The 12,640-nt window shown below is 36.0% G+C and overlaps 1 protein-coding gene across 4 annotated transcripts; it reads right to left on the bottom strand.

Moving 5' to 3' along the window:
* lca5 (lebercilin LCA5) lies at window positions 1-12,419 on the bottom strand. 4 transcript variants are annotated; one of them, XM_051096657.1, is made up of 9 exons: window positions 12,078-12,419; window positions 10,132-10,479; window positions 6,951-7,492; window positions 6,565-6,702; window positions 6,367-6,463; window positions 4,503-4,636; window positions 4,063-4,098; window positions 2,024-2,267; window positions 1-1,378 (listed from the first exon to the last, which is right to left on the bottom strand). In XM_051096657.1, the coding sequence occupies exons 2-9, from the start codon at window positions 10,469-10,471 to the stop codon at window positions 585-587; spliced, it is 2,325 nt and encodes a 774-aa protein (XP_050952614.1). In that variant the 5' UTR covers window positions 10,472-10,479; window positions 12,078-12,419; the 3' UTR covers window positions 1-584. The 4 variants fall into 4 exon arrangements, with proteins under 4 accessions (XP_050952614.1, XP_050952615.1, XP_050952616.1 ...); XM_051096658.1 differs by having other exon boundaries at window positions 2,024-2,264; XM_051096659.1 differs by lacking the exon at window positions 4,063-4,098.
* Between the last annotated feature and the right edge of the window lie 221 nt (window positions 12,420-12,640).

Here is a 12,640-nt window from a genome sequence, read left to right as displayed (position 1 = left end):
ACTCAGGGGCACTATAGATGTCCACTATAGATGTGTGTTGTCCTAAAAAAAACGACAATTTCATTACAACTGAAGAAAGACATGAACATACTGGATGACAAGGGGGTAAGAACATTATCTATACATTTTTGTTCTGGAAGTGAACTACTCCTTTAAAGCATAGCTGAACTGTCCCATACCCTCTTGCTCACAAGCGCTTGTCAATTTGAGCGTCTGTTGTTGCAGTCTCTGCTATTTTGCTGTTGTTGTTCCGTCACTTTAGTTTTGTTTTCTACTGTGAAACAATGACCCAGGACAGTGTTGCCACCCTGTGGAACAACTGATTACTGCAAAATAACTATGTGCATGTGCGACTTGCGCATACAAAGTATTCTGATCATGAAATTTGCCTCGCACACTGTACGCTGCGTAAAAAGTGAAGTATACTTGGGCTTTAGCATGCAGCGAGTGTTGGACCCTTTGCAAAAAAGAGGCATATTAGCAGACTAAGCATTGTTTAATCAGCGATTACTTCATAACGGAGCTCAAAACAAAAATATCAGCCGTTTCTGGATTCTTTCGCATTGGCTATAAAAGCACCCTATTCAGAGTGTGACTTCTTCTATGTCATCGTCAAATGACGTAATGGCCCTGACTGCGGGTCGGCTCTCTGAGACATGCAGAGTGCTCCTATTGTTGGAGAGAGAACTGATGTTTAGTCCATTTGGTGTGTCTGTGTCCCTCCTGCGTCCACCCACTGGTCCTGATGGGAACTGGCTTGTTAGTGGGGGGCTTGGGATCTCCATCCTACTAGATGAATCTGTAGGAGGTGGTGTGGCAGAGGCCCCAAAAAGCTGCTGCATGAGGTTGGACTTCCTTTCTTTGACCAAGCCACCCAGTTCCAGCCCTTCATCCAGTTCTCGAGGTGGCTGATTTGCATTGCGTGCACCCAAACCAGCACGGGGGGCAGATTTACCAAAAGAAGGGGCGTAGCTGCCAAAAGCAAGGTCAAGGTTCTCACTCGGTCCGTGCGCTCGGAGACCACCCGCTCTTCTCCCACTCACAAATGTGTTTGTGTTGTCTTCTGGTTCGGTGAATTTGAAAATACCGTTGTGGTTCCGTTGCTCGGACAACCGTGGAGGAGAACGGACACTTCCTGTGTCGTCGGAAAAGAAGTCAGAATCCTGACCTTGAGTCTGCATGTCGATCTCGCGCATCTTAGCGAGTAGCTGCTCTTTGCGCTGACGTTCCTCTTCTGCATGCTCTTGATTGGCGGCCTGGATTTCCAGATTTCTCGCTTTAAGTTGTTCCTCTTCCAGTTCACGCTGCTTCCTGCTCTCTTCCTCCCTTTGAGATCTAGAAAGGCCAATCCTCCAGTCTTCTTCCTCTCTGTCCAGGCCTATTAAATAAAAAAACAGAATCACTGCAGATACAAACATTCATTGCAATATTTTTAATGCATGAAATTAATATTTTTATTCAGCAAGGATGCATTCAACTGATCAAAAACTTCTACATTGTTACAAATACAATATTTTTTATTACTTTATCTTTTGCTGTTTCTATTCAAAGAATCCTGGAAAAATCTATTGCTGTTTTTACAAAAATGTGATGCAGCACAACTGTTTTCAACATTAATAATATTAAGAAATGTTTCTTGAGCAACAAATTAACATATTAGAATGATTTCTGAAGAATCATGTGACACTGAAGACTTGAGTAATGGCTGCTGAAAATTCAGCTTTACAATTATGAATAAAATACATTTTAAAATGTTCTAAAATAGAAAAAAATTATTTAAATAATAAATTAATTTTTGACAATATTACCGTTTTTATTGTCTTCAATAAAATATATGCAGCCTTGGTGAGAACAAGAAACTTCTGAACTAGTGAACATTAAATATTTGACAAACATCCATCCTTTACATCTACTCATGACTGAAAACTTCAGTTACTTGAGCTTCTTCTTTAAGCTGTATTATATTAACTATATTTGTGTTTAACTGAGACAGCATGGAATTTATGACCAGTTACTTTCCTACCTCTGTTTCCCTTTGAGTTCTTCTCATTTGAGCTGTGCCGTTGATCTAGTCTTTGCCTCTCGTTGACTTTCAGCAGCTCCACTTCTCTTTCCCTGTCATGCAGTGCCTCTTTTTCTCTCTCCTTCTCCCTTGTCGGTTCCATTTCAGATTCCATGTCTCTTTCTTTCTCCCTTTCTTTCCAGAACTCTTGAATCTTCCATTCTTTTGCTTCTCTAGGCCTCTGCTCCCTGCCTTGCTGATCCTGCTGATATATTATAGAAGAAAATGAATGACAAACAAAGCACTAGAATAAAGTAAAACACAAGTTTGCTCAATGAAATGTTATTTATGCATTGAAAGGGACAGTCTGCACAAAAATGAAAATTGTCAGCATTTTCTCATCCTCATGATGTTTCGATTTGGCAGTTCGCAATCAGTTAAAAGATGTACAAAAACGAATGACATCTGACATAACTGACATCAAATCTAATGCCACATGTTTGAATACACATCAGCTGTCGCAGAGAATATTTTGTACTTCAAAGGGGAAGTTCACCCAAAAATGAAAATTCTGTCATTAATTACTCACCCTCATGTTGTTCCAAACTCTTAAGACCTTCGCTAATCTTCAGAACACAAATTAAGATTATTTTCTAAGGTTATTTTCTAAGAGAATTGACAATTTATATACTTTTTAACCTCAAATGCTTGTCTTGTCTAGCTCTGCGTGAACTCTGTGTATTCCAGTTCAAGACAGTTAGGGTATGCCAAAAAACTCCCATCTCATTTTCTCCTCCAGCTTCAAAATCATCCTACATCGCTGCAGAAGTACCGACCCAGTGTTTACAAAGTGAACATGCAAAACACCCTTTACAAAAAAGATAAAACAGTGATGTAGAATGATTTTGAAGCTGGAGAAGAAAATGAGATGGGAGTTTTTCGACCTACCCTAACTGTCATGAACCGGAATACACATAGTTAAAGCAGAGCTAGACAAGACGAGCATTTGAGGTTAAAAAGTGTATAAATTATAATTTTTTTTAGAAAATAACTAATCGTTTTGCAAGATAAGATCCTTCTTCCTGGGCTGGGATTGTTTAGAGTCCTTTGAAGCTGCATTTAAACTGCATTTTGGAAGTTCAAACTCAGGGGCACCATAGAACTCCACTACACGGAGAGAAAAAAGCATAATTTCTTTACAACTGAAGAGAGAAAGACACAAACATCTTGGATGACAAGGGGGTGAGTAAATTATCTGTAAATTTTTGTTCTGGAAGTGAACGTCTCCTTTAAAATAGTCCATGTGACATCTGTGGTTCAACCTTAATTTGATTAAGTTACGAGAATACTTTTTGTGTGCAAAGAAACCAAAAATAACGACTTCAACGGCATTCAACAATTTCTTCTCTTTCGTGTCAGTCTTTGACACACATTCACGAAAGTGACAATATTCTAATGTGTGTTCCAAAGATAAACAAAGGTCTTACTGGTTTGGAACGACATGAAGGCGAGTAAATCACAAAATTTTAATTTTTGGGTAAACCATCCCTATATTGATGCTTTATGGTGACACTTTTTTGTCTTTTTTGGAGCCTTGATCACTACTGAATTTATATGGGAAAATAACACCATAAACTTCTCCTTTTTGTGTTCCACAGAAGAAAGAAAATCTTGAGTCTTAAATTATTTGAAGGTGAGTAAATGATGATAGAATTTTCATTTTTGAAAGAACTAGACCTTTATTCTTGTGTAAAATATCTCTGCCGCAGACAAAATAAACATGTCTCCCAGAACAGCTCTTAAACCTGACCTGGGATCATTCTTAATTTAGAATTACCATTCAGCATCATGAACACATGAGGTAAAACCAATGAGCCAGGTTACTAGTGCTCTTCTGTCGAGACTATTTGGAAAAGGTTAAGAGGTTAGCATTTCATGCAGCAATGCAATGCTGAATTAAAGATATCAAGATTTGCTTTTGAAAGCCAGAATATGTACTACAGTCTATTCTATTGCGTGCTGCATGCTGGGATACAGAAGAACAGACATTCAAGGCCAACCTTTTTTACCCTGTGATTCACTGTAGGCTTTTGAACCTGAAAGTCAATAATTAAAAATTACTCAGAGTTTAATTAACAAGGAAACTCACGGGTATGTGAGCTGACTAAAAGGATCGATATGTGATAAAACAGAATGGGAAAGACAGAGACAGGAAGGGTGTAAATTAAGCTCTAATGAGCTAAATCAATCTATCAACAAAAGAATAACTGCAAATATAACAGTATCGAATGAAAGAAGACGAAACGCAAATATTCTTTCCTCATAAGGAATAAAATTTGAGAGACATTTTATGGTGTGCTAAGGTTTCTAGCTCAATATGCAGACTTTATGTGCTCTGTTCCAAAACCTAGAGAGGCAGCATTTTAAAGCATCACAACATCTTTTAATGACAAAGTTGTTCCAAAATTTATAAGATCTTTATTAAGCAAACTGTAAGTGCCTTCAGAGAGAGGTAATCATCAGTCTGGTCGTCAGGTGGGAGTTCGTTGGTAAGACCTGGAGGCGGCGATGGGAAGTCCAGTGAGGATGTCCTGTCCTCTGTCTGTACTGCCTTATTGCTGGTTGTATTGGAAACTTCAACACACATACAAACATAAACATGTGACAAGATGCATAGGTTACAGGCACTCAGATATACATTGGTAATGTAATACTGTACTCTTGAGCCTCTACAATATCTCTTTAAACACACTAGTTGTTGTGTGAATGCGAAAGTGATATATGGGCCATTCTACAGAATTGGTCCAGAGTCAGAGTTGGAAATGTCTTGAAAAAAAATGTCTTTTTCCAAAAAAAAAAAATAAAAAAAATAAATAAATATATATATATATATATATATATATATATATATATATATGTTTATATATATATATATAAAATGTATGTATGCAAATAGTATAATATCCAAGGTACACATATCTAGTGATTGTGCAGTTAATTCTCAGATTGTATTTTCAGAAAGTTTTGGAATATTTGTCCTCTTTCCAAACTTGTCACTATCTAAACACAGTCATAATAAGTTAATCAGAAGGGTTATATTGATCTATTAAAATTTTGCTTACATCCACATTGTAAATATATTTTTTTGTTATTTTATTAAAAAGTTTTCAGAGCCAAATCAATAACAATTACATTTTTAACAATATTTCAAGTGTAATTTTTGAGATTTGTTGTATTTTGAATCCAATTTTTCTTTGTAAAAGGCAAAAGGTTGATCATACTGATTTCAAAGTCAAGGATTCATTAGTTTGAACATACATTGAACCAAACACTATCATAACATCTTAGTTGATACTTGAGTATACTTGTTTTTGACAAAACATCCCATGTTTTGGTAGTGACTGCACATTTTCAGTAGTGACAGTAATGCTTTGGTAGCGACCACATGACATTACAGAATTATTACTTGCATACTAAAACACAACGAAAACATACTAGAATACAAAAAAGTTGCATAATTGTAAACAAATAAAGCATTATGTGTTCCTGTTTGTGACAATGACATGTTTCAGTCACGACTGTAGTGATGTAGTGAGATAGTAACAATTTTATTGGATAACACCAAAAAAAAACCACAGATACCACTATTTAAACACCACTATTGGTAGTGACAATTTTAGATACTTTTGAACCTAGCTCAAAAATGCTAATTAGCAAATGGTTAGCTAGCACAGTTGTGAACAGTGAACATAAAAACTAAATGTTATGGAATAACTCCCAAAAAAGTTTGCTTACTTGCAGAAAAAAGGTGAATGACACAAAAATGCAGGACACATTTTTGCTTACATTTTTTTTTTTTTTTCATAATTTACAAAGAAAATCTAAAATATATATTTTTTTGAACTTCACTTTTTAAAAGCATCAAAAAGATACTTTTAAAAACAACAATGGAAAATACTCAATTGAAAATACTCACCTCACTAAATTATGATTTTATTAATCTTACTGAAATTTTAAATATTATTGTGGGTTTCAATAGATAAGGATCTTAGGAAACATCTAAGATTTGAATACTGAAATGGTTTTTAAATGTGTTTTTTGGTTGTGGGACAGCAGTCTGCACCAATTCTGTACAATGGCCCATATCTAATCCATAAAACCACTGTAATTAAAGCTAGAGTCACTAGTGAATCTCACAGGAATATAATCACCATAGGAAGATGTTTGTTGTGGAATCATTACCTGTCTGCTAATAATAATTATGTACTGAATGTTTAAGTGTGTACAACAAGCCCTGGGAGGAAGGTGCACAGCACAGCTGTGTAATGGGACTTATATGAGCCTGTCAACAAATGCTGATCTACCTTTTCGCTTGCTGCCATTCTCCACTTCTTTTCTGGAAGAAGCTTTTACCATCCTGTTAGCGTAGATGTTCCGAGCATCCAGCTCCTTTTCTTTCTCCTGATATAAGATGTGAAAAATGTACATGGCATGATGGGTTTGTGATTAAATGAATCAACATCTAACTGGTTTGTGGGTGGTTTATGCACAGTATTTGGTACCTTTAGTTTAGTACAAAGTCTCTCCACTTCCTCCTGTAGTGCTTTAACGTCCTGTTGTGAATCGTGAGTTCTCCTCCTCTCATTAGCTAGCTGCCTCTGAAAGCTCCCGCTACTCAGCTCCATGTTCTTCTCTAATTCCTGATGATACATTACACACAGAGTCATAAAAAAAGACAAACACATATTGACAGCATGATGAAGGATGAAGTCATTATGATCAACCATAGCTCTTAAAAGTAAGTTAATTTCCTCTGGAAACAGCTGGATGCATTTTATCGGCTCAAACACATTTATCCTTCAGTTTTCAACAATGTAAAAGAAAGAGTAAACATATAAAGATGCAACATGCAAAGACACTGTGTGCTTGATTGTAAAAAAATTTTAACCTTCACTCTGCGTTCACTTTCTTGCAATTTGCCTTGAGTGTATGTTAGCTTTCGTGAGAGTTCCTCCCTCTCTCCAAGATTCTGGTCATCTGCGAGTTGCTGCAGTTTCTGCAGCTGGCTGCGACAGCGCTGTAGCTGGGCATCTGTATCCCTGAGGCTGCGCTCAGCTGTGCGCTGGTTCTCTTGACTGCGTCTTAGCCTCTCTCGCAGTACATGAGTCTCATTGTTGTGACGAGACAACAGCTGCGAGATCTCGCTTTCTGTGTCATTGTAGCGATGCAGAGCTTTCTCTTGCCGCAGCTGCATCTGTCGCAGTAAACGGTTCTCACGCTGCAACTCGTCTGCATGCAGCCTCAGTTCAGACAATGCGTTCTTTAACTCATTGATCTTTAGCAGGCGGGCAGACAGCATGCGTTTGGTGACTGGGTCCACTTCTTTGGATGGAGCATCTTTACTCAAAGTTTGGGACCGGATGCCGCCTGACCGCTGTTGAGGATGATGGAAGTTGGGCTGGAGACGGCGTGACACACCTTTACGCACACCTGAAAAAAACAACCAACATAAGTAATTATGTAAGTAACACATAAGTAATTAAATAAAAGCATGTGAATAAATGAATCATGTGACACTGGAGACTGGAGTAATGATGCTGCAAATTCTGCTTTGCATTACAGGAATAAATTACATTTTAAAATATATTCAGACAGAACACAGCTATTTTACATTGAAATAATATTTCACAATATTACTGTTTTTTCTGGATTTTTAATAAAATAAGTGCAGCCTTGATGAGCATTAAAACATTAGCATTTTTAAATGTGTGTGTCATTTATTTTTGTGATGGCAAAGCTGAAATTAGGACTGGGTGATAAAACAATAATTATCACATGATATAAATTTCCTCGATAAACGATAACAAGAGTTCAATAAATGTTCGATATAATGTTTACGCGGCAAAGGCAGAACAAAAGAGCGCTAATCAAAAGCGCTCTAATCAAAAGTTCGAACGGTGACACGAATTTACTAGAGCAGATACGTTCACTTGCTGATGAGTCTCAGTCACTAAACAGCGCTGTGAGATTCAGTGTGAAGTGCTTCAATTCAGTGAAGAACACAAATGACTCGATTTAATGCCAGATGAAACAGTGCTGACAAACAGGAGAAACACTACAATACACTACAATACAACAATACAATAGATTTACTATAGTAGCACTACCTGCTCAGTGGTATTGTGTCAAAAATGTGGGTACATTTGTGTCAAATTTTATCATATTATTAATGTAGACATGTATTAAATGTATTGACGGAAGAGTAATGGAATATAATTAAAGTATTTGTTTGTGATTAAGCTATAGCCTTTATGCATTTATACTAAATGTATTTAGGCTACCGTTTTTCATACAAATACCTAGAAACCATATTACATTTTTACCATGGTATTGAGGTGCTATATTTGTGGTTTTAACTGTTATTATTATCTACTTGAATGCTACTACAGAAGAGCAATGGTTGACTAAAAAACAAAAACAAAAAAACAGTCAGAATAATTACAGTAAATTTCACCTTATAAAAAATGAGGTTGCTACAATTTTTACAGATATTTCTACATCTGCATCGTAACTCAAGCTACTACCAAATGTGTATTTCTAAGAGACAAGTTTTTATATATATTATTATTAATATTATCACAACAACACAAATCTGTTTCCTGATTGAACTAAGATATTATTTTTTTCTATTAAGATATTTATTTTGTTAAGAAAAAATGACTGGAAAAAGTGTAAAGAATTTAAAAAACATGAAATGTTTGTCATGTTCATTATAGCAAAAATCTGCCTTTAAACTTGAAAGACATAAAAATTGACATGTATTGTGATAATTATCGTCAGCAACTGATTTTTTTTTGGCCATATCACCTAGCCCTAGCTAGTTTTCAGTGTCACATGATCCTTTGTTATTCCTCTATTATTATCAATGTTGAAATTGGTTGTGCTGCTTAATATTTTGTGGAATCACAAGCATTACATTTTTTTCAGGATTGTTTGATCAATAGAAATTTCAAAAGAACATTTCTTGGAAACAGATGTTTTTTATAACAATGTTAAAGTCTTTATTTAACTTTTGATCAATTTAATGCAACCTCGCTGAATAAAAGTATTAATTTATTTTCTTTTTCTTTTTTTTGTATAAAACAAGTAGTTTTCCATTCACATGACACTTGATGCTAATGTCTCTTGTGCAATCTGCTGGTCATTATTGGTACTGCAGAACACAACAGTTAGTCTCTAAAAGGTGCTTCAGTCTATTTAAATGTTAATATCCAGATTATATTTTACTTCATAAAATTAATACAATTAAAAAAAATTAATAATAAAATTACACTTTGCATGAAAAAACTGAAACCTATTTTTAAGATCATTAGAATGTGTTTCATCATGACAAAATTATGACAATTAAACACATCCACATTTAAATTTAATTATTTGCCAATTACATTAATATTTTATAATTTTATTATTTTTTTTAATCTGTTCTTTTTCCAGATTTTTTTTTTTTTTTTTTTTTTTTTTTTTTTGGCATTATGGCATCAGAATTTTTCTGGGAATGTGCTTAACTGTAATGAAAACACTGTTATAGTTCAAAAATCTAGGTCCTTAAAACTGGCTTCATATTGTTTAAGCAAAATTTATTTTTTTATTTCTGTTAGTTTTTGAAGTGAAATATAACCTGGCCATGTCCTTCACAGGTTTTGTAAGATTTATCCACAAAGGTTCATTTATATGACTGCACATATGAGTGAGAAAAATCACAATGATCCTAGGCTGAATCACAGTAATTAAAGTGCCTCAAGAATTGTCTCATGATTGGCCACAAAAAATGGCCATGAACAGTCACCACAGGATTCAATTGCTGATGGCCTTAATCATCATGTTAATTATGTTACACCTGTAATTAGTGGATAAGAGGAGAAATCTGAATAATTTCATGTGCTTCAGAAGGTGTACACAAATGATTTGACCTTCTGAATTTCAAATGAATTTGTGATAAACAGATTTTACATAAATATGGTACAGTGCTCAAGTTACATAAACTCCTTAAGTGTCTATAGATTTGAATTCGATTTTTCTCCCTAGATTTTCAATGCAATTTCAGACTTGCTTATACTGTGTGTGCATACCTGCTCGATGCAAGGGGCTGCTGGACACTCTCCTAGACCTCCCTCTTCGTGGAGACAGAGAGGCTGACGGCGAGAGAGACCGATCCGAGTGCGAGACATTTTCATAATCATCCGAGTAGAAAGAGGCACTGCTACGCTCTCCATCCGAACACCGATCACGGTCTGGATCTCCAGCCGGCTCTCGAGTTCTGGTTCGTGCATGATCCCCAGCAGAGCTTTCTGTGTTTTTCCGGTATTTCTCCTGTTTCCTAGATCGAAAAGGAGATTCCGAGATCTTCCCGTCACTATGGTGAGACAATCGGCTGTGCTCTGATTCCAGATTATCCTCATGCAAGTCCATGTCTCTCCCTGCAATAAAATTCACAATGATCAAGACTGAGTCTGAATATGTGCTTCACTCACAATTAATAAGCAGCACACACGTCTAAACTCACAAATCAGAAAAGGTATGATTGCTATGGCACGGTATGTTTGCAAATTAGATTGTGCGTGAGCCTTCAGCGAATCGTGACATAAAACCAGACACTGAACACTCAAGCTGTCTGAGAGTCTTCATCAAGACTGCATCAAGCCACTGTTATGTTTGTTGCTCATTAACAACACTGACATGTTATTAATTCTCATCTAGCAACATGGCTGGGGATACAGCGTCCAGCCACTAACAGATATAAAATAGGCTATTCAGCCATAAAATTATATACATTACTATTATTCAGGCAAATGTCAAACACTACGCCATTTAGATTAATGCATATTAAACTTATATTGTTCTAACTAGACTCTGCCTTATCAAATAAGTGCATATATTGTTTGTGAAGCATAATAGTTGACAAAGATCATAAGTACTAATAAGAAACGACCAAGTGTCACCAAAAACAACAGAGCTGGATAAAAGACAAAAATGAGTTACAGCAGATCAGTTGTATTGTCATAAAATAAGCAAGATTTATGACCCGCTTGTAAGGCTACTTGTAAGGCTACCCTCTCTTTCTGTCCCTGAACCTGCAGAATCCTGATATCCTCTCTGGTCGCAGTCACCATGGAGATTGAGTCTGCCCTTTGTAAGCAGCCAATAATATCATTCACTCCTTAATGGCATGCTAAACCTATTCAACTACCTCAACTTTCACCTCCCTCTTTATTGGTAAAATGTTTATGATGACACCCATTAAGAGGTGCCAATAAATCTCAATTCTTCAAAATCTCAAATATCAATATATCTGCATTATGGAAAAGTTGGGTTTCAAAGGTGAAGTCAGTTATAGCACTGTTTAAAAATACTACTACTAGTAGTAGTAGTAATAATAATAATAATAAACCAATCCTAATCAATCTGAATTAATTAATAATTGCTTTCTATTATTTCTGAATCTTAGTGCAAAACTGATACAATAGCACACAAAGTTTTTTTTTTTACACATACAGTGATGACAAAACTTTCAATGATTACACTGTTTTGTACATATATGACACACTGGCATCAAACACTGAAACCATCTGCACTTGACAGGCCAGTCTGAATGGCCTTAGTATCCATAACAACATGTCAATCACTTTGGTTGATATATACATATAGCAATATATAGGCTATAATTCAGAAATACATAACATAAAATAGTGATAAACTTACAGTAATGGAGACATTATAGTTACTGTTATCAAATATCACAACATAAGAGATTTGTGACAATATACCAGGTTAGTCCAACTAACGTTACAGGTGTCCTTAAAAAACTAAAAGCAGTCAACGTGTCTTCATTTAAACAAAACAAAACAATACAAGGCTGCATCTTAATACGTGTACATATCTTCGTATCACTGAAGAAGCTTCTAGTGTTGCTTGTTTACTACCTAAGTTAGTTCTTACTTTGTGTTTTCCGAGTGACAAAAACAATAGCAAACGCTGAGCGTATATTATGTACGTATATCGTCTTAAAAGTACTTACCAGTTTCTTGCCCTTCTAAGTATCCATATCTATCTAGTCAGTTTCTTCATAATGTGTCTCGATTAACGGTTCGCAAACTCGCTAGCCTGCTACATGACGAGCTAGCTGGGATTATATCGTGCAACTAGGACAACACACAACACTCTACTGTAGAGACGACGCCAAACGATTAGCAAAACGTTATCCGATACGGTAAAGAGAGGGCGAATGCGGTTGTTTGGTCGTCTGTCCTTTAATCAAGCGTCAGCTGAAGTCGATTACGGCGGAGATTGTAGCTTTTGAAGAGGAATATGTGCTTTACTGAAGGAGTTGAAATCTCTGAATCCACGCCTCGCCTTCTGCTACCGGTGTCATAGTGACGCTTCGCCATGGCAACGTGCGCGCCCCTGTCAGTCGCCACTTGTTGAGCACGGCTGATATTACATTGACAGACAGGGGTCAGGCGTTTGTACTATAAAAAGGAACAAAAATCCGTCAGAAAGAGTTCAAAAAATATATTTTTGAGTCAGGTTGGTATTACTGATAGAGAGATAGATTAGATTATGAAAATATTATTACACTTA

Source organism: Labeo rohita, chromosome 23 (assembly GCF_022985175.1).
Source record: "Labeo rohita strain BAU-BD-2019 chromosome 23, IGBB_LRoh.1.0, whole genome shotgun sequence".
Taxonomy (NCBI): domain Eukaryota; kingdom Metazoa; phylum Chordata; class Actinopteri; order Cypriniformes; family Cyprinidae; genus Labeo; species Labeo rohita.
Note: the sequence above shows the minus strand (reverse complement) of the source record. Positions and strands in the feature narration are given on the sequence as shown.